The 23544-nt window shown below is 36.3% G+C and overlaps 2 protein-coding genes across 2 annotated transcripts; one reads left to right on the plus strand and one right to left on the minus strand.

Annotated features, from left to right (window-relative positions):
* The first annotated feature begins 7353 nt into the window (after window positions 1-7353).
* LOC143633298 (uncharacterized) lies at window positions 7354-10134 on the plus strand. Its single transcript, XM_077101624.1, has one exon. It carries the CDS (start codon window positions 7354-7356, stop codon window positions 10132-10134), a length of 2781 nt encoding a protein of 926 aa, XP_076957739.1.
* A 1147-nt stretch (window positions 10135-11281) lies between these two features.
* Window positions 11282-11873, minus strand: LOC143633289 (PRA1 family protein G2-like). Its single transcript, XM_077101619.1, has one exon. The coding sequence runs from the start codon at window positions 11870-11872 to the stop codon at window positions 11282-11284; it is 591 nt and encodes a 196-aa protein (XP_076957734.1). The 5' UTR covers window position 11873.
* Between the last annotated feature and the right edge of the window lie 11671 nt (window positions 11874-23544).

The following is a 23544-nucleotide window of genomic DNA, read 5'->3' on the forward strand; positions in this document are numbered from 1 at the left end:
CATTGCTTTGGGAGAGCTTGGGGGAGGGGTTTTTGATGGGATTGTTTCACTAAAACACCCACTTTACAATCAATTTGAAGATAAATCAAGGTGTTTGAAGGCTTGGAAGTTACATCATTATCCAAGAAGAGAAGATAATCAAAAATTGTGGTTAGATTGTTGTAATTTGATCATGAATCTTGTATCTTCATCTTCTCTTGTATTTGTTACTAGGTTCATCATGAGCTAAACTTCTATTTACCATCCTAATCTATTGTGAAACTTAACTCAATATAATGATTAAATAGAATATGTGATTTAGTTTTTGTTTAATAATGGTTATATTGCAATTATCTTTTGATGAAACATGTTTTGTAACCATAATCCACAAATTCAAGATTAATGATTAATATCTTTAAAACAAACTTTTATAATCGTTCATAATTCATTCATTTTCTTTGAAACTATAAATGGTAAAAAGAAAATCTTGATATTTTATACGAAAAATATTCCCTTACATGAATTTTGAAAAGATTCAATACTTGTATGATCAATTTCTCTAATTTTGGTAATTCTAAAATAAAATTGTTAAGTAATATTGATTAAGTTGTCATACTAGTTAAAGAAATCATATGTTAAAAGAATGTGTAATTATAACCTACTTTAAGTAACAAAAGGGGGTTGTGTGGATAAACTATAGTCCAAGAATTAGTATTTGAGAAATCGAAGCTAACCCTAATATTTATATACTTTACGAAAACTGCTTGCTTACTTAAATTGATATTTTCGTGGTAAACATGAAGTATAAGCATGCTAGTTTCTTAATTGTCATAGGGTCATTCACTCATAAATGAGGGATTATTCTATCTTATTCCTAAAGCAAGTTTATCACATATTCTTATGATTGATTATCAGAAACAGTTAGGTGGATTCTTGATTAAGATGGTAATCTTTATATATTGATTTTTTCATCCAAAGTTTATTTCCTTGCTTTACTTTATTTTAATTTAAAAGCAAACCTTAGTTTAAAAACAACATGTAATGATTATTACTTTCTGTTAATTTAGTTATAAATATTTAGTATTGAAAATATTCAGTGTCCTTGGATCGATACTTTGTTCTTACCTCTATTCTACATTTGCAATATGTACACCTGCTTATTTGTGTGTGGTTTAGTCTTAGTAGAAATCATTTTATTAAACTTACGCCAATCTTATGTGGAAACCAAGTAACATTTCATATACGCTTTCGTACACATCATGTAAATATCATCTAAGGTTTGATCACACACATTTATGGTTAAACATACGTGCTTTGAATTTGCATATAACATGTTAGATTGCAATTTTTTTCTAACTATTATCTATTTATCAAACATGAATGCTCATCAACTACTTTTAGTTGTCATATTCATTTGTGCATGATGCAAGTATGTCAGTATGATGATCTATTCAAGTTGAAGTTTCACGTAGTACCACCATGAACTTAGGCTATTAAATAAACAATATTATTTCATGTTTTGTTTTGTTTTGTTTTGGTGTGTTGGATTATTTGAAAAATGTGTGGCTTTTTCGAATATGGTTATATAAATATACTACAACTTTTAGTAGTTTCATGTGTTATGAACAATCATCTGCGCCCCGATATTTAATCCGCTTTTAGTCTGGGTGTTACAGTGAAGGGGTCATGAGCTTTACGCACCATCAATTGAGAGTATGTGAAGAGGAAAAAGACTGGGGATTCGGAAGGCCACTGTGAGGCGACTTGGTTACGGTCTTGTTGAATAACTTATTGAAGAGGCTCGGGATGAACTAAAAATCGTCGACAAAATGATTGGTTTGTATTCTCTATTTGTTAGGGTTATGTTAGATAAACTATTGGTTAAAATTAGGCCAAAATTTTGGGGTTTAGAATTCGAACTAGATGTTTGGGTAATTTGAAGGGTGAAATATGTATCAAGATGGTGGTGGTGGCTGGTAGTGAAGGTGGTGGTGGTTGGCTAGTGGTGAAGATGATAGTGGTTAGTTGGTTGTGAAGATGGTGGTGGTCGGCTATTACTGAAGGTGGTCGTGGGTTAGTGATGTGGTGGGGCCCACTCTTTATTAATAAAAAAAAAATTTCCACATCATCATTGATGTTATCATCCACATAATTAAAAACACTATGTAGACCCCGTTCCAATAGAGTGAAACTTAGGACAATTGCGATATATTTTTAAAGTTTGGATAAGTACCGGCCATTGAGACAAAGTTTGGATTTTAAAAATCTAATATCCATTTTTTTCCCCAAGATTATTTAAATTTGAATTCTTGAGGCATCAATCAACGAAGTTAACATGGTTTCAATATGACTGTGTGTTGTGGTTGAAGTCACTCCTTTTCATCCTCTAATATTGTTTCACCTGACACTGATTAGGTGTTGACTGGGCACTGGATAAAGCCCCTGCTTAGGTGCTCTGAGCCTATTGTGGTTCAGGTGAGCGGGGGCTTCAGCAGGGTTTTTTTTTCTTTTTTTTTTCTGTTTCTGAAAATGTAATACAAAAACAAAAAATTAAAAGATAAACTTTATAATAAAAGATAATAATAATATATAATAATTTTTTTATTTACAAAAAGTAAAACATTAAACCAGCAAAATACAAAAGAATTTATAATTGGGTCAGGAAATACATTTTTAATTGAGCTAAGAAATAGGTTTAAAAAAAGGCCCATGAAATAAAACATTGGGGAACAACTTCTTCATCCTGAATTTGTATGTAGCCCGCAACGGATACCAAGCGCATACCAAATGCACAAGTACGCTTGTTTTTCTTTATTTTCTTTTTTTTTTTTTATTCTTCTAACGGGTATGTTGACCAGAACACACTCCCCACACACCAACACTTCAATCCTGCCACTAGCCCCATCCATCACAATTAGTGCCCTGACTCGCTAGGACCAGTTGTGGTGTATGCGGCCAGCGTGGCTAGGGCTGGCTAGCACCCCCTATTCGCTGACTGAAACACACATTATAAGTATCCATAATCTATTATGTTCTTGTCTTAATGATTCCAAACTCCACAAGTTCAGCTGATAGAAACATTTTGTCAATTAATTCTTAGGAGTTTGGAGATCTTAAAAAAATCTATTTAAATCATGCAACTATAAGTAAGATTTTATATTTTAATTCCTTCATTTTCCAACTTTGTTTTTCTTTGAACATCAATTTTATTTGCTCGTAAATTCATTTTCCAACCTTAGTTTTCCATGTTGTATGTTATTGTTTGTTTTTTATATTGCTTTTGCGTTTATTACGCTTCTAAAGGGGTGTTTAGGATTGCTTATTTTCACCAACTTATAAGTTATTAATTTTTTAAGAAGTTAAAAGTTATTTGGGATTATTTATATTGTAAAATGATAATTTAATAAATCACAATGTTGTGATTTAATAACTTTTCTAAAAAGTTATCAGGAGGTAAAATAAGAAATCTCAAACACCCCTAAGATAAGGCATTTTGGGCTCCAACATACCCTTACCACCGAAGACATTTTGAGGGTGTTTTGGGCTTTAAAAACTCTCCCATCGTTGTGTACACAACGGCTGATGATGAGAAAGGAAGGGCCAAAACATTAATCGACCAGTGGAGAAGAAGATGGGAGGCATGTACCGGGGAAATGGAATAATGGCTCTATAATAACTTAAAGGCTTTTAAAGTTATGCATACCCATAAAATTTAAACAAAGTTATATAATTACAAGCAAGGAGAAAGTGTCCAATAATTTAAAAAAGCCTCGTTATTTCATATTCTTTTCATTAATATAAATGATTAGTATGATAATATACTAATATTCCTTTTAATTAATATGAAAAGTGTCATTTAAACTTTAAAATATTGAAGTCCATAAAATTGTTATATATATAAATCATTAAAGAAGAGACATGGTATTCCATGTAACTCAGGATTGAGTTTCGCCCACATCATTTAGTTTCAGAGGCACTAGGGTGATGATGTGAGACTAGGCGATTAGGTGGCTTTCATTAGTTGGATCCTTGAACTGAACGGGTTTTATCTCACTGCACTGTCGTGCCTTCGACCGAGTGTTCAGGGGCGTTGGCCTTAGGTGAGGGTTTTTTCCGGATCGAAAGACAAGTGTATTCCGATACGATAAATTTAACCAGTAACCCATTAGGAAGATTCATAGGGCATTCAAAAATAATAATAATAAATCATTACATCATTCACGAACGCCCATTAATTCAGTTAGCACATAGTCTATCACATAGGTGATTTGCTGTTGCCATAGATGTAATACAAGGTTTCTATGTAGTGTAGTTAAGAAATTCTAGTTTATTATAGTTACCGAAGAATTGAATAAAACAGTCATATGAGAAAGCTTTAGTTCATCTCAAGCAATGGTTTGGTTTTGTTGATCTAATGGATCCATGTGTGTAATAGTTGGATCTAATGAGCATACTGTCTGACCTAGTCCACTCAAAGCAAGCATATGTTTTTGAAAAGCAGATAGTTCACGGTGCTCATTCTAGCGAAAGAAAAAGAAAAAAAACGAAGAGGGGTGGGGGGGACAACAAACAAAAAGAATTAACTATTATGTAAAAACTCTTGAAAAAGGTTGAATATAAAGTGTCTAACATCTTACAAAAGGTTGAATCTAAAATAAAAATGACTTTCTTTCAGTCTTAACAGAAACTTGCTTCTTTACCATATTAATAAAATTTTTTTCTACAAAATGAGCCACGTTAAAGAGTTAAAAGGTGAATCCATTTTAGTTGACCATATTATTATTATATTCAACTTTTCTATTTTTAACATATCAAAGTTCTATCTATATTAGCTCACCTGTGCTTTGTTTTCGAGTTTCTTTAACAAGGGAAAGGAAAGACTTTCTTTTCCTTTCTATTCTTTTCTTTTTTTTACACTTGTTTTTCCTTTCTTTTTTTTCCTTACAATTCCTCCTAATATAGAAGGAAAATGTTTCCTCATTTACTCTCTCTATCCCTTTCTTTTTTTTTTTCATTTCCTTTCATTTTTACTGTGTTTCTGAGTTATACTTAACGTATGAAAGAAAAGGAAATAAATAGAAAAAATGAGATGGTTGTGTTCTCAAGATTCATTTAAGGAGAGAAAGAAAACAAAAGAAAAGAAGAATACTTGTGTTTCCGAGATTCACTTAAAGAAAGAAAGAAAAGGAAAAGAAATAATAGGAAAATAAAAAGTAAAATGGAAGAGATTGGTTTATTTCTAAATTGGAAAGAATAGGAAGGAAAGAAAGTTGAGGAGAAAGGAAAAATGAAAGAAAAGAAAAGAAAGGAAAGAAAAAAATGAAAGAGATTGGTTTCTTTCTTAATTGGAAAGAATAGGAAGGAAAGAAAGTTGAGGAGAAAGGAAAAATGAAAGAAAAGAAAGGAAAGAAAAAACCTCACTTTTCTTTCCTTTCTCTCCATAAGTATACTCGAGAACATAGTGTTAATGAAAATTAGGAAACACGACTACATTTTTTTTCGTTTTTTTCCTCTCTAAAAAAAATTATGAAACGCAACAATTTTAATATTTTCTTCCTAATCCTTTATTTTCCACCCTTAAGTTGACTTGGGAAGAAAACTAATAGGAAGGAAAATGTAAGGTATGGTTCTTATTTGGTAGATTGAGATGGCATAATTAAGGTTGTGTTTGTTTTTGCTTAAAACATCTGCAGAAGGCTTATCTCTGTGGACGTGCAGATATAAACTTCTAAAGACAGTTTGTTTTTTTTTTAAATAAGATTGCAAACTGCTTTTATGGTCTTAAAAAAGAAGCTATTGTTTAACTTCTTCACATATCTTTACACTTCTTAACATCCTATCAACACCCAATGTCCAACACCACCACCCATCATGCGCCGCCACCACCACCACCGTCCACCACCACCCACCATCCTCCACTACCAACATCGTCCTCCACCACCACCGCCCACCGTCCACTACCACCACCACCAGCACCACCATCCACCACCCACCACCACCGTCTAGCACCACCACCACCATCCACCACCCACCACCACCGTCTAGCACCACCACCACCCACCCGTCGGCCACAACCATCGTCCACTACCACCACCCACCGTCCGCCGCCACCACCCACCATCACCACCTACCATCCGCCACCAACACCATCCACCACCCACTACCGTCACCGTCCATCACCACCACTACCATCCGTCACCAACACCGTCCACCACCCACTACCATCACCGTCCATCACCACCACCACCCACCGTCCGCCACCACCACCGTCCACCGCCGTCCACCAACTATTTTATTAGTCTACAAACGTTAAATGACTTCTATCTACTGGATATGTATGATAGGTAACTAATTTTCAGCTTATGCAGACGATACCCAGTTTATAAAACAAACAGTATTATATTTTCAGATTGCAGACCTTCAGACCACATATTCAATTGCAGACATTAAATCAGATGAAATCAGATTGCAGACAGTTTTCGTCTTAAAACAAACAGCACCTAATAGTACGCCATACTTAAAAGATCAAATATTTATTTAAGTTCAGGAAGACTTTTGCCATCACACACATGTCAGACAAAGGGGAGCACAACTTCAACATTTACCCTGGACCTGAACCTGGTCTGGCAGGCCAAGGAATCAATAATATTATTTTATTATCAAGAATGAATTAAAGTTCGTAACTTGCTTTAATCTTTTTAAAATTACTTTTCTGACCAATCTTGGGGAAAACCCCTCTGTCTATTTTAGTAATTTCCTTAAACTTTAAACCAGACACCACATGAAACAAAAAGAAATTGAGTAACCCAATAAAAATGGTTTTGCTTATACTTAAGCAAACCAATATTTAATATTCAAAACCCTTGTAGATCTAACCCATCTTCTTGAAAGAGAAACAGGGTGTTCTCTGAGTTCATGTTCTCTAAGTTTTGATAGAAAGAAACCTTATACCTTGAGCTTTAACTGTTGTACCACGATCATCTCATATCCAGAAACTGTTAAAAAATGGTGGGGTTTGGTGGTACTTGTGACCTGTGAGGCCCACAAAGGAAGAAGATGATGTGTGGTTTCACATGTATGTATGTATGTATGCAAGCCATTCTTCATTACACATAAAGTCTACTGTTGCATTCATCACAGTCACAATCACCACCACAGATTTAAATCCATTTTTGAATTCTTCTTCTTACTGTTCTGTCAGCATAAATTTTATCAACTTCAATGATTCCCATATCCCACTTTCAATCTTATTAAAGAAAAGCTGATTTCTTGAATCATTTGACTGTGTTTCTTAAATAAAAGTCCCATCTTTACATTTTTTTTCTAACTACTGGTACATACCCATCTCATTCCTACTATATAATATTGTATAGTATGAATCAAGAAGCACCACCGTCAGCCACCACAAACCTCACCATCAAAACATACAACATTGTTCCGGCGACATCGATTTCTTCGTCACCGTATAACTCTCCATCACCGCCGTCTTCCGCTTTCGTCTCCGCCCTGCAGTCCCCTTATATATCTCCCCGAGCCACCGGGAACCAACACGAAGAAAACGACACCGCCACCGCCACCACATCCACCCCTCTATCCTACTACGGCTCCGACGACATCCCGAGCACTTCCCACACGCCGCCGTCCGAAAGATACGACTTTTCTGAGCTCAAAATAGTTAACAACGCCACAGCACCTGCACCGCGTGTCTCGTTCTCATTCCCGGTCCCTCAGGTTTCATTCCAGAAAGGGTCTGTTTCACCTGTGAATGCAAAACTAAGAAGCTGTGATGTTTACATAGGATACCACGGGCATACCCCGAATTTGATTCGGTTTTGCAAATGGCTTAAATCGGAGCTAGAGCTTCAAGGCATTGCCTGTTTTGTTGCTGACCGAGCAAAATACTCCGATTCTCAGTCACACGAGGTTGCTGACCGAGTAATTTGTTCGGTCACATTCGGGGTTGTGGTGATAACCAAAGACAGCCTGCTAAGTTATCTAAGTCTAGAAGAGATCAGATTCTTTGCACAAAAAAAGAATCTGGTCCCATTATTCTTCGATACCGATTCAAAGGAAGTTGTGAATCTTCTGGCTCAGAATTCAGGCCGAAAAGAATGCAAAGAAGCAATCGAAGGGTTAATGAAGTCACACGAGTTTAAACTGGAAGCAAATGAAGTTAACTGGCGGTTATGTGTGTCAAGAACAGCCGGGATATTGAAGGGCAAACTTGGAAGAATGAGTGTAGCCGAAAGAGACACCGAAGCTGTCGATGAAATCCCGTTTCCAAGAAACCGATTCTTTGTCGGTCGAGAAACCGAGCTAGCCGAAATCGAAATGGCACTTTTCGGGAGTCCCGAGTTTGAAAACAGATCAGAAGGGGTTGCAGAACAAGAAAATGAAGTTGGCAGGGGTAAAAATGGAAACTTTATAAATTTAGAAGTTGGAAAGTGCAGAGAACCAAATTTAAGCACTTGGGTCGAATCAAACTCATTAAAAAGATCAGTGTGCAAGAAAACAAAGGGTTTTGGAAGCAGCATTGTGTGCATAAATGGAGGTCCGGGAATAGGGAAAACAGAGCTTGCATTAGAGTTTGCACATAAATATTCTCAAAGATACAAAATGGTTTTATGGGTAGGTGGAGAATCAAGGTATTTTAGACAAAATATATTAAATTTATCCATAAATCTAGGATTAGATGTGAGTGCAGATGAAGAGAAAGAAAGAGGGAGGATAAGAACCTTTGATGAGCAAGAAACGGAAGCTTTCAAAAGGGTAAAACAGGAATTATTTCGCGATATGCCGTATTTAATAGTAATCGATAATATTGAAACTGAAAAAGATTGGTGGGAAGGTAAAGATTTACATGATTTGATACCAAGAAACACAGGTGGATCACATGTTATCATCACAACAAGACTTACAAAAGTTATGAGCTTTGACACAATGCAACTTCAACCGTTACCGCTAAAAGACGCAATCTTGTTAATAAAGGGAAGGCGAAAGAAAGCATACCCGGATCAAGAAGTTGACTTTTTGACCAAATTTGATGAGAAATTGGAGAGATCGAGCTTTGGGTCGTCGGTAATTGGATCACTGCTTTCTGAACTTGCAGTTGCACCATCGACCCTCTTTGAAGCCATAAATAATATTCGATTAGACGAAGTTTCTTCTCATTTTGATCACTTTGATGAAAGATTTTGGGGAAAAAATAGGTTTTTACTCAAAGTTTTGATCTTTTGCATAACTATTTTGCAAAGCAACGGGGCTAGAAACGCTCTTGCCTCGAAGATGCTTCTAGTCGGGGGATGGTTTGCACCACTGCCCATTCCATCGAATTTACTAGCCGCTGCTGCAACCAACATAGCGGGTCCCACCAACCGGTTCAAACAATGGGCCAAGTGTGCACACATGGCTTTCTTTTGTTGTTCTGGGTTACTTGAAAGTCAAACTTCTAAAAATGAAGAGGATGCAGCCCTTGTGTTGGTCAAATTAGGACTCGTTAAACGAGCAAACCGACATCCCGGATGCTATATCGTGTTCCACCCGATAACGCAAATGTTTGCAAAGCTAAAAGGCGGTTTACACTCCGCAAAAGCAACCATTCAAGGCATAAGAAAAACAGGAAACCCAGGTTTGATCTCGGACCATCTTTGGGCTGCTGCTTTTCTAGTATTCGGGTACAAAACCGACCCGCCATTGATCCAACTAAAAGCCCATGATATGGTTCTTTTCATCAAGAAAACCGCACTACCGTTAGCGATAAAAGCATTTACCACGTTTTCAAGATGTAATTCATCTTTGGAGTTGCTAAAAGTTTGCACAAATGTTCTTGAAGAAGTTGAGAAATCATTTGTTACCCAAACACAAGATTGGTGTCATGGGCCACTTTGTTGGAAGAAGAAGATGAATTCACATCAAAGAATTGATGAATATGTATGGCAAGATGTGACACTTTTGAAGGCTATATTATTGGAAACTCGTGCTAAACTGTTGTTACGGGGTGGCTGTTTTGATAGTGGTGAAGAGTTGTGCAGGACGTGTATTAGTATCAGGACCGTTATGTTGGGTCATAATCATGCTCAAACTTTGGCGGCTCAAGAAACATTAGCAAAGTTGGTTAGAATGAGGAGTAAGATATTAGTCAAGATTAGTTTTTGATCATCAATCATGCGATCAGTTTTCCCACTATCTAATCCAAGTTTTTTTTTCTTTTTTTTTTTACCATTGTTCTGGTCAACTTGTGGTAGGTTTGATCACTTTATCTATTACATTTGATCAGCATGTACAAATTTTGAAACAAGATTGAAGAATCATATCCTAAAAGGGTTTGATTTTTCTTTAGTGAATGAAAAGATGCCACCAAGGGCTGGGCCACTGTAATCACATATACTAGCCAGTAACCACACAACCACTAAACTGACAGATGTATACGGCCATAATGTTTATATGGGTTGTATGACCTCGCAACACAAACGAGCCAACCTACTCGCGAGCTATTTGATGTCGGCTCGTGAAAAAGCTCGATCGAGCCGAGCTTAAACGAGCCCGATCCCGAGCTCTAGAAAACGAAGTCATTTATAAACAAGTTTGAGCCCGAGCTTGAGCCGGCTCGCAAGCCTAAACGAGCCTATCATTTATATAATTTTTATATTATTTAATATATATATATATATATTTAATTTATATATAAAATGTTATGAAAAATAACTGAATAATATATTATGTTATTATATTAAATTAATTAATAAATAGTAAACGAGTCAAGCCCAAGCCAAACTCGAGCTTGCAAAAATTACTCATGAGCCGAGCTCGAGCTCAGTGTATGTTAAAAAAGCCGAGTTCGATCCTGATCGAGCTTGGGGTCGGCTCGTTTGCACCCCATTTGTCATACTAACACAAAGTAATACGGGCTCATATGACCATTTTTTGCCTGTCATACGACGTGTATGATGTCATATGACATTAATGAGTCAATATTAGAACTGGAGTAATGGAGTCCAGGTTAACTGGAAGTCTGGAACATATTTCCAAGAATTCAGATTCATTGAATGGATTTGAGTTCACTGAATAAAAGATAAAGAAAACAGCATGATCAACACAAACATCTAGCCCTTAAAAACAATGTAGAAATATGATCAAATTGACAAAATATAACAACACATGAAAATCAATCCAAGTCACACTTTACAAATTAAAACCTCACGACAATCCAAAATCAATCAATTGAATTACACTACCACACAAAACACTATAAAAAAAAAAAGGCGGGTCAGTAGAAATAATATCAGTATTCATAATAAGAATATCAGGTGGACAAATGATAAACCCTAGATGAAGGCGAAACCGATGTCGGTGAGATCAATCCTTCAGATTCAGCATCAACTTCATCAAGGTAAATTCCCCTAGGGTTTCTAAACACCCCATGAACCCCAGCCACCAAAACCCCAGCCACCATTCCAATAGCCAAATTACCAACGAAACCTAAATTCCACACCGCAATTCCAGTAATCAACACAAGCACAACCGTCACGAGGTGATCGTGAACGTGATACCCCCACACAACCATCGGATCTTCACGGAAGAAGTAAAGCGCCAGCCACAACATGAGCACTGAACCAAATATTAACAGAGCCCTGGGATCTCCGATTAAGGAGACGGCGGAGCAGGCGGTGACGATGAGGGCGTAGTTGACGGAGAAGTATTTGGAATTGAGGCGGAGTCTGGTGGCGGCGTGGTGGAGGGAGTCCGGGCGGTCGAATGAGGCGATGAATTCCGGCCATGGACGGAGGAGGGACAAGAAGGAGGAGAGGTTTTGGAAGGACCGGAAAATGACGTCGGTGCCGGAGATCGGAATGGTGGTGTAGGTGGTGGTGGTGGCTGGCGGTGGAGACGGCATATTGTGGTGGATGTGTGTGACTGACTGACGGACTGACTGGGGATTGACATGTCCGTAACGATTATAGTTTGTTTGTTTGGAGAGCGTGTTATGCATAACTAAGAGCAGTGAGGATTCTCAATGCTTCTTCGTTCCCATCTTTAAAATTTAACAAAAATTCATTATTTCTTAAATTTATCTACCATTTTTTAAAAACCTCTTCTAACCTGTTCTTTATTTCTATGTTTATATTCTTTTTTTATTATTTATTTCTCTCTCTTTTATTTATAATCTTAACTAGTAACTATTTTGTTTTATTATCATTTTCATTTTAAATTGATTTCTAGTATATTTTTATAGAAGTTTAACTTTCTAATTATTATTTTCGGGTTAATCAGAATTGCTTATTTAGATCGGGTTTATCCAACACATGAAATTCAATTCGTTTTGAAGGCCTTTTGGTTTGTATATGAAATCTTGTATGCAATATTAAATTTAGAAGTCACACGCGGCATGTACATATTCAATTTAATACATTGTAAATTACCCATATATCACAATGTTAACAAACTTTTATGTTGTGAATACATAACAAAGAAAAATAGCATAAAACATGAGAGTCACAAGATACAAAACATAAGTTTCATATTTAATAAACACGTAACTATAATTATATCAAATAACTAGTTAACAACATAATTATATCAATACTCTAACAAGCTAATTGCTTGCCAAAAGCCGAAACATAGTCATAAAATATAATGTGGCTTCGCTTATTGTTGAGAATCCAGTAGCCATTGATGTTCAATTAGGTCTTCTTGAAGTTGATGACGTGCCGAGCTATCTCTAATATTAAGATTACGCTCGATGAATTCCGTAAACTCAGTTGTGTGATCACGCAACAATTCGGGGAGATCATCAAGTTGATCATACTCGAAGTTAAGATTGTCACCATCATCATGCTCATCTTCAATGATCATGTTATGTAAAATAACACACGCTTTCATTATAGTTGTTAGTTCACTCACTTTGAACATCCGGGAAGGTCCTCGAATTATTGCAAATCTTTGTTGAAGTACACTGAATGCTCGCTCGACGTCTTTTCTTACCGATTCTTGTGCTTTTTCAAAATATTTATTCTTATTCCCTCTTGGTGATGGAATCGTCTTCACAAAAGTGCGCCACTTAGGATAAATACCATCCGCAAGGTAATATCCCATTGTATAATCGTGACCGTTGATTGTGTAATTGACTGAAGGAGCACGTCCTTGCGCAAGTTCCGATAAAATAAATGACCTCTCTAACACATTAATGTCATTATGAGAACCAGGCATACCAAAAAATGCATGCCATATCCAGAGATCATATGAAGCAACCGCCTCTAAAATAATAGTAGGCTCACGAATATGGGCAGAGTACATACCTTTCCAGGCCGAGGGGCAATTTTTCCACTTCCAATGCATGCAGTTGATGCTTCCAATCATCCCGGGGTATCCTCGTTGTTCACCAGCAACTAGTAATCGACTAATATCATCGGCGTTTGGTGGCCGCAGAAATTTAGTTGAGAAAACACTTACTATTGATTCATAAAATTTTTTTAGGCTCTCCATTACGGTGCTTTCACCAATGTGTATATATTCATCCATAAAATCTCCGGTAACCCCATACGCCATCATTCTTAATGCTGCGGTTATCTTTTGTATGGCAGAGAACCCAAGTCTTCCCGCATTGTCTCTTTTTTGGACGAAGTACGGCTCATTAGACTCTACCTCATTTACAATACGGAGAAATAGAGGGCGCCTCATCCGAAATCTCCTTCGGAATAGATTTGAGGGATATATAGGATCTTCTGCAAAATAATCAAGAAATAGGCGCTCGTGTCCTTGAACGCGATCACGTTGAATAAACTTACGACGTTTGCGATTATGACGATAACTTGATGACTGTCCATCGATATCCTCATTAAGTTCAACATCGCTCTCATCTTCAGAGGACAAGCATGTCAACAATTTGCGAAAGAATGTAGGAGCCATATGCTGCAAATGAAATAGAGTATGTTAGCATATCAAAGATGAATTGCATTAAAAAAATGCATAATTTGTAATTGCAAGTAGGGGTGTCCAAAATGCCTAAACCCAATTAACCCGATCCAAAACCGAATAAGCTAATTAGGGTCGGGTTAAACAGGGTCAAAAAGTATTAATCGGGTTAACCCGAATAACCTAAACTGTTAATAGGGCCGGGTTTGGTTTTTTAAAAAAATCGGGTGTTTCGGGTTAACTCGATTAGTGTTCTTATGCCTAATTCTCAATCTTTTGTACTTACTAACTTTTCACAAAGTCAAATTCATAATCATTTACAAGAAACGAATGGGTCAATACGGGACATAGTCATGACTTATTCAAATAAATGTAAAAGCCAATTGTTTATAACTCTAGTTACTCACGTTTTGAAATAGCAAATATTACTATACAAGCCAACGAAAGAAAGAATTAAGCGTTTTCCAAATTATTGTACTCTAAACTGATTTTATATTCAGTTTTCAAATCAAGCTTTTTTTAATAGCTGCTTGAAATAAAAAGCCTAAGAGCCATCAGTTGCAGATAGTACAGTGGCATCATGCCAAGAGTTATTGGCATCACTTTGTGGCATCACTTTATGACTTTGTTGAGATAGTACAGTGGCTATTTGATGTAATGCACATTTATGTGGAAAAAAAGTAAAATCAAGAAGAACATGAATTCGAACATGAGATCTTTATGTTAGAAAGGCTGCAGTTACCAAGTAACGGTTACGGGATCTTTGCTTATTTCAAAAACCAATAAGCCCATTAAAGTTGTTTCAATAAGCAATCTTAGATAATGTAGTTATAATAATACTAATAATATAGATGTTTATGTTGTTATCATCACATATATGAATGTAAATACTACTGACTCTAATAATTTCATCATTTTCCACAATTTGCAGATTACCGGCTTTGACTTTTCAAGATAACAACTAGCCATAGATTCATCACGCCATTTTAACATGAGATAAAACCCTGCTAACGTAACCGTTTGACACGAGTTAATTTTGCTTAAACTGACCCGAATTGATTTTGCCTGAACCTGTTTTGATGTGAATTAATGATTTGCTTTAATCTGTTCCGACCCGAACTAATTTGTCTTAAAAACTGTCAAAACTCAAAATCCTCAACTTTGAACACATGATATAAATTCGGATTTTGATGTGTAAAAAGGGTTCTAAACTCTGCATAACTGTTTCATTCAGGCTAGAGACCTAAACCTTTTTATTATAAACACCCAAAAGATAAAACTATTTTCACCCAAAACTCACTATGCTCAAAATAAACAAATTAATATATAACTTCTACTAGATAACCAATCTACAAGCTAAAAGCTTCAAAAATCTGGTGGTTGAAGTTCAATTAACACAATCAGTTCAGTAATTTTCTAAATCTTTACACAACTTAACCTAGTGAAATAGGGAAACAATAGCAAGGAGAAATTAAAAGATTACCTTGTGAAGAAACGATTAAAGTGAATCAAATTGAAGGGTTTTGCAGCGATACGACTTCTTTGCACTCGTGCGTGCTGCTAATTCGCGTGGTGGTGAAGTGTGGACCAAACTCCGACAGTGGACTTGGTTATTTTGAGAGCACTTGTGGTGGACTCGAACAGAAGACTAAAGCCAAGCTCAGAAGATGGCTTTATGATTAGGGTAGGGTTGGCGGGGGATAGATGGAAATGGAGTGCTGGGTGAATGCTCTAAATTTGGAGACCATTTCCTTAAAGTTTGAAGATGGAGTTTAGAGATGAAGAATGGATTGGAGTGATTGTTTAGAGATTTTTTTTTTAATTTTAGAGATGATCATAGATATGGAGAAGCAATTACCTGACTAGGACCCCTTTGCTTCACTTTTTTTTTTTTTTTTTTTTAATTGAAGTCTCTTTTTTAGGTGTCTCATTTTTTTCTTTCGATTAGTTAGAACTTATTTGAATCATGAAATAGTGCGTTTCTGATAACGATAGTGATATTCCTTATTTGTAAATTTAAGATTTAGAGGCATTTTGCGTGTAGACGTATGGGTGTGTAGACGTATGGGTGGAAGTAGGGATGAGCTTTTTTTCCCAAATACCGATACCGTACCGATATGGTACCGGTACCGTACCATTATCGTACCGTCCGATCATTAGCGGTACCGGATCGGTTTTTGTTTTTCTTAAATTCGGTATTGGTAAAAAGCGGTATCGGTACTTTGCATTAAAAATCGGTATTGGTACCGAATTTATATAAGATATATTTAGAGATTTTTTAAGGATCCTTAATTGAATTTTAAAAAGTATCACTAATTGTATTAACCTATTTTAAAGGAATTTTAATCAGAGTATCTAATTATCTATATTTCACTCGTAATTAATATTTCAAATCTTAGTTTTTTTTAAAGCAATGAATTACACAGTTAAGCATTATCATTCAAGATTTCAAAACACCAGCTATCTCAAAGATGAAAGAACAATCTAAAGAGATTTATAAAAGTGTTGCCACTTTGTAAATTTTGTTTTTATCACAACAACACAAAAAAATTCAATAAATTAAACAATAATCAATAAGTAATAAAAATGGGAAGTTTTGCCCCACATAATACATCTAAAACTGGTTTTACTTTGTGTTGCAAAAAGAAATAAAACGCTAGTTTGGATTTTACTGAAGAAAGATAAAATGCTAAAGCAGTAAATTATTGAAATATCGGTACCGTGTCGATACCGAACCGATATATTAGGTACGATATTCAGTAGTCATTTTTTCTCAAATTCGATATCGGTACTTCGGTATTAGTACCGGTACAGTACCAATCTCATCTCTAGGTGGAAGGCCGGGAGAACTGACCCGTCTCCCTTGGTACCGGAAATTTTCATTACTGTTCGCCAAATATTTCCCGATCCTCTCCTCCATTGGAATCATGAAACTTTCCAAATTGTAAACCCAAAATATACGGGTTGAGAGTAGTAACTTGTGCTAAAAGGTTGTACCTTATAATAAACTTGAGATGCTTAATTGTGTGTTTATTTTAATTATTTGTTTATTAGTATTAGTACTAGAAAATGTGCTTGTGCGTTGCCGTGGGTTCACGCAAGTTATCTCCTCGTATTGGTGTAGTGTATAATGGGTTAGCGCAAAATGTCGAAGTACACATATATATTTGATACATCGTGTTTTGTGAAATATTTGTTAATAAAGTAGGTTTATATGGGCTTTGTGATTTTTAATCAACATAAAGGACTGAATGTGTATTAATTGGTTAGTTCTTAAAGTTGAAATTTAATCAAGAGATGAAGAAATGCTCAAATTAAAGCTAGTAAGTTGTTGGTCAATGAATCGTAAAAAGGTTAATGTGGTAGGCATGCATGATTTGATTGTGCACATACGTACTGGCATATGCATATATATTGGATCGATGGTATTATAAGAAAACGATGTGACATTGAAGCACTTATATAGCGGGAGAGACAACAGTCTTAGTGAAGACTACCCCCTTTTCGCTAGTAGGCATGTCCTGATGGTTTGTTGGCGATCGCAATCTCATATAGTTTTGTTGTGACAATTGAGACAAAACCAGAAAAGAGCCTATGCTTAAGTTTTCTACCCAATCCTCACGTTACCTAATTACTAATGTTTAAGTTTTCTGCAGGAAAGAGCCTATGCTCTGATACCATAACTGTAACACCCCACCCCACAGAGGGATGACGTGTCACTAATCATAGTATTCAAAACATAAGACATCATTCCACTATTAAATATCAAAAGTATAGAGCCCTAGGGTTAATTATTTATTACATATTATACAATTGCCGAATCTAGCTGAACTAGAGTATGCTACAAAAGTGGCTAGCATTTTTTATTTAGATCCTAGAGCTCAATTCTTTTTCCTTTCTCTCTCTTCACACCCCATCCAGAGTAACCTGCGAACTTGGTATGAAAAAGATTTACAAAGTTCGCCGAATGCCCAGTACGGAAAAAAGGCTCAAGTAAAATATTATCTCTAATTAAGTAAAAGATTAATAATAATTAAGTGACAATTTATTTATAACAATAAAAAAAATATAATATGTCATGATGTAAAATGATTCGATGCAAGTATGCAAGCCAATAAAGTAAATCGTATCATATGGATGATACCCATGAGCCGAAACATATAACATGCCAGTAGGGCTACATAGGTTGCAAACTATGTACCCAATAGTGCAATGGTGGGTGTTGGCATACACCGACCATCCACAAATATTAAATACATATAAACCTAGGATCGATCCATACGCCTCCTAATAGCTGTGGGCCACACTTGCCCTTAAGAGACGCCGTGAACTAATCTCTCAGTCACGGAAGGAGCACACAACATCGATGCCACATTGTTGTGCCTGTGGGACACTCCACAAGAGGCGTAGAACTTAGGGTACCAGAGTATAAGCAAATAAAGGTAGCGCGTTCAAAGTAAAAACAATGCCAACAAATATCTATACCGTGTAACAAGTAACGGAACATGCAATATTGAGTATAAACTTAAAAATTATCGCATGCGTACAATGTAAATCTATATTTGAGTTCAAACGACCATAACCGGATCTTGAAGCAAAATAAATTTGGATCTGATTAATATTTCGAAGACGCTTAGGAGTTCCAAAAGAACGCGAAAAATCAATAGCGTTTAAACAATCGAGCACGATAATAACAAGGGGAGGGGTAAGAATCCGTACCTTAAAAGATGATATATCACGCCAGACTTGTTCTTTAAGGGGGTTTGATAACCTACGTGTTAAAATTTGGTGAGATTTATATTTTTACTTCTTTTTATTTTATTTTATTTTATTATATGAATACTTATTTTAACAGTTAAAGTAGCAATGTATACTAAATTTTCAAGAAGCCAAAACTAATAAATGTGTTCTGTTATTTGTAAAAGGAATAAAAATATTTATATAAGTGAAGAAACAAATTTGTTTGAATGTGTTTAAACGAGCAATAATTGACCCTAGTTTGGGTTCTATATTAGTGGGGCCTATCAACTTTTATAATTTTCATAGTTTCTTACACTCAAGAATGATTAAAGGGATGTAAGTCATCATCTGTAAAGGCAATCTCTTTCCCTTTTTCTTTCCTTTTCATCTTATCCTCTTCAGTTTCATCTTCACTTTCACTCTCCCCCTCATCACCATATTCTCCATCTTCATATGCTTGATTTATCATGTTTAGTGCATCTGATGGTCCAACCTCCATAACTTCTTCATCAGAACTTTCATATAATTCTCCAATTATTTTTAAACCTTCTGCACATTCAATTTTCTCCCCCTGTTTTGGTGCATCTGAGGTCTTCTTAACCTCAGACTGCTCCTCTAGGGTTCGAATTCTCATTAAAGCTTCATTCAACGCAACCTCCAACCCTTTGTTCTGTGACTCCAAAACAACATTCTTCTCATTCAACAAGATGTTTTCGAATTCCAGGTTCATGTTTTCATTTATAATGTCATAGGTGTCTGGACTGGATGGTGGAGTTTGTTGGGTAGGCTTTGAGGCAGGCTTAGAGAGAGGTTTTGATTCAGCTGTTTCAGGAGATGGTACTTTATATGGTCCAGAAGATGGAATTGATTGAGTTGGTGGGGTAGTGGTAGTAGCAGGTTGATCTTTTACTAGGGATTGGTGGTGTTGGAATGTGTGTGGCTTGAATAGGTTGGGATGGTTGAGGTGGTGAGGTATGAAGTGGATCTTGTAGTGGAGATGTAGGTGGTGTGGGGACATGAGTGTCATCAATTAGTTCAGCATCAGATAAGGCAGGTTCAGTTGTAGCTGGGGAGGAAGAAACATTGTCAGTTACATCATTGAGGTCAATGGAGTCTGTGTCATCATTGTAAATCTCAGGTGGTGGTAAGTTTGGTGGAGTTATCTTGTTGATGGTTTCAGCAACATCTGATACAACATTTGCCACAAATACGCCGTCATCCATACCTTCTGCAGCTCCACCCTCAACTGGTTCATTTGTTTCTTCATTTACCTCCAAATATGGTTCTTCCCCTTGATTTGTAGGATCATCCATCTCAATCTCTTCACCCATTATCTCTGCATCATCTCTTTCATGAGCAAGAAATTCAATTTGAGGCATAATCACATCTTGAGCATGTTCAACATTGACCACATCCATAGCATTATCATCATTTGGACCATTATCTCCTCCATCATTCTGATCACTGTCATCATCTGCACCATCATCATTTCCTTCATCATCCTCTTCATCATCACTTTCTCAGGGGTTCTAGGTACATTGATAGCTCCTAGTGCTGGCACTAGCAACCATGGGAGTACATCCCAATCATCAATGTCAACAAATTTACTTTGAGCGTCCTTCATGCGTTTGTAGATGTTGGGATCTTGTAATCTCAAAATCTGTCCTGTGCGTTGAATATCTGGTAACGCTTTGTTTGTCAAAATTTGTAGGAAACGATGATACATTAGAAATCGCTGATTGATTTGTTTCTCTGCATTTGACATCAACCCTTGAAAGATAAATCTTGATACATTGAACGGTTGCTGGTATAAGATTGCCGCAGTGAGTGTCCCGAGCTCCTTGCTCAATAATGTCTAAGTCCCTCTCCTTGGAGATAAGGACTGGATGACATGATCTATCAGGAAAAGGTAGATTAGAGGAAAGTTACCCTTCTGGAATTGGCCCTCCTTCACACCTCCTTGGTATCCCATAGTCTCTTGAAAGACTCTCAATAATCTGGGGACAGAGTAGGATGGTTGAGCATCAAAATTGTTATTGAGTTCCAATGCAGCTCTGATAGAGGCTTCTGTTACTTGAATATCATTATTGAGGATAGAGGCCTCAATTCTCTTCCTGTTCACATCATTTACATAGGTCGCTGATCCCTAAAAATCTGTAATATAATTCCTGTAAATTGTAGGGTTCTTAGTTAGTGCTACTCTTAAGTTGGAGTTTCCGAGAAAATTAATCATGTTTTCCAACTCTGTGTTCTCATCGTCAAGCTCTAACTAAGCGCACATATTGTGCCTCTTCTAGAATTTTAAGGCCATCAGTTCTGCAAAATAAAAAATATGTCAGTACACAAGGTTGCAGAACTAATAAATAAGGATAGTTAGATGATTAATGGCGTCTTCAATTAACCTGTTCCGTAGTAATATGCGTACCTGCAAAACAAGTAAACAATTAGTTCGTAAATCAATTAGAAACCCTAATTTCAAAATCGGTGTGACGATTATCGAATAACGATGTCTTACCGAAGTCGAAACAGAACTAATGGCTGTATTCGCAGTGAAATCGAGTGAGTATTAGAGTATTCGAGCAAGCGGAAGATAACACGAGCAAAGGAGTTTACTTTTAGGTTTAATAGAGAGACGAAGAAATGTGTGAAAAAGTATCTAAGTCCCCCTTTTATACCTAACGTTTGGGTGGTACAGTACCTCATTTTTTCGTCTAGCACACGAAAGTTGTCATTTAGTTTCAAATTTAATGTATCTCCCTTGCTCGAGCATACAGCCAAATGAACAGCTATAACCAACTGTACTCGTGTACGTAGTACAAACCTTAGCTCGATGTACTTGAAATATACTGCCTTTGAGCACTAGTATACTCGAGACAGTGTGCTCGAATAGACTTATGCTCAATGCCTTAGCCAAATGTTTAATGATCATTAGATTACTTTTTTTGAGTATTGAGTCATACTCGAGGTGTAGTGTGCTCGAATGTAATTTGTAAAATTTATTCAATATATATGCCTGAGACACACCTATAACCTAACTCTACTCGACTCTTCATCATGCTCGAGATACTTAAAAATCTATCATGACAATACCCTATGCTCGAGATGCACTCTTAATAGCGTTAGAACCTTTGCTCGACTTACTTAGATTGCTACAGGTCAATATGCTCGATGTACCCTTATGCTCGAAAGCCTTAACATATTAAATCTTTCCTATGCCTGTACTCGAACGCACAACCTAAGTGTCTAGCTCACAAGGTTGCTCGAACTACTTAAAAAAGTGATCCATTTCCTTAAGCTCGAACTTTCATACCGAAACACCTAGCATACTTCTATGCTCGAAGACTTAGGTCTTACAATTCATCATGCAATCATGCTCGAAACATATAACGTATATTTTCACATCATAGCAGGTGCTTGTAAGTAAGATGCATGCTCGAAACACTTGACAACAAATTTTCATGTCATTAGTATGCTCGAAGGTAAGATGCATGCTCGAAATACATAAACAATTCATACAAGTCACATAGGATGCTTGACACAATGTTATTATGCTTAGTAAGAAAAGTTCCTCTGCTCAAATTAAAGATGATCATTTCAACTTGATGAGCTGAACTTAGCATTTTGTTTAAGGTGAATTAAGAGATCAAAATCCAGTTTAATCTTTTTGGAAAGATCTCAACATGGGATCAGACTAATTACGACAAGATCACACCACTTCATGGTCAGTGTTATTATGACTTGAGTCAGGTTGACAACAGGTACACTTAACATAATGGTTATTGCCTTCTGTGATTCATTTAGGGTTCAATTAGAGCATAAGTTAGGAATGGTTATCACTATATTTTCAGGTTGCTTCTAATCTCTTCTCAAATCTTATTTAGCTTTCTCTAAATCACCCCGAATTGACTTGGACCCCCTGATGCCCTGGTCAAAATTGCTTTTTGTATAATTGAGCAGTTATTTATTTATATATATTTGTCTTAGATAACAAACTGTAAGGTTGAACGTTGGACTTACATGCCATCCGGACTTACATGCCTTACATTTAGGGTGTTTAGGACTTATTTGGATGCCCCACCCCTGTAGTTCTCTTAGTGCCCCTTAAGTCATGAAATCAGATAAATTATTTCTTTATACTATATTTTTGATCCTTTTTATATTTTTCAATAACTTTCTTTTTCTATACTTTTGAGATATTTGCCATGTAGCAAATATTTATTTCTGCTCAAATACCCAGTAAATATTTTGTTAGACCAGAAACACCAACAGGCTCGTGTATGATTGCATAATAACTTTTCTGCCTATCATTCGGAGAGATATGCTAGAGAGCATACCTTATCTTCCAATGTTTCAGCACGTCATAGTTAGCAGATTTAGATTTATATCACATATGACAACTACAGACTATGGAAAGCTACCATACATTGCCAAAGACTGTACTTAAAGCCTTTTGAACTTACAATCCATGGGTTAGTTATCTTAAACAGTTTGCTATCACTTCCCAAAGGTTAGATACGATTTCTGTCCAAGAGCTTTGAACCTTCTTTAAGGTTTATAAATGGATAATTTTATCATATCTCTTATGAGATATCACCGAAAACAGTGTTGCTTAGTCAAAACCATTTCTTTTTGAAAGTTCAATTGAAAAACATTGATTTTGAAAGTAGTTTTGTCAGTGAAGCATATTTAACAAGCACACACTTAACTAATGTCAACCAGATTCATTTAGACAACATAGAACAAACAGATCAACATATAAGTCTGTCGAGCAAGCTCAGAAATTCTTCGAGCATTCTTGAAAGACTTAGCTGCGTGCTCGAGCAGTAGACTTGTGCTTGGAGTACTTAGAAAGTTTTCTAGAACACATGTCCATGCTCGACCACAAATAACACAACATTTGTGCTCGAATTACTT

Source organism: Bidens hawaiensis, unplaced genomic scaffold (genome assembly GCF_021521415.1).
Source record: "Bidens hawaiensis isolate Kalapana, Puna unplaced genomic scaffold, B.hawaiensis_p1.1 tig00006667_1, whole genome shotgun sequence".
NCBI lineage: Eukaryota > Viridiplantae > Streptophyta > Magnoliopsida > Asterales > Asteraceae > Bidens > Bidens hawaiensis.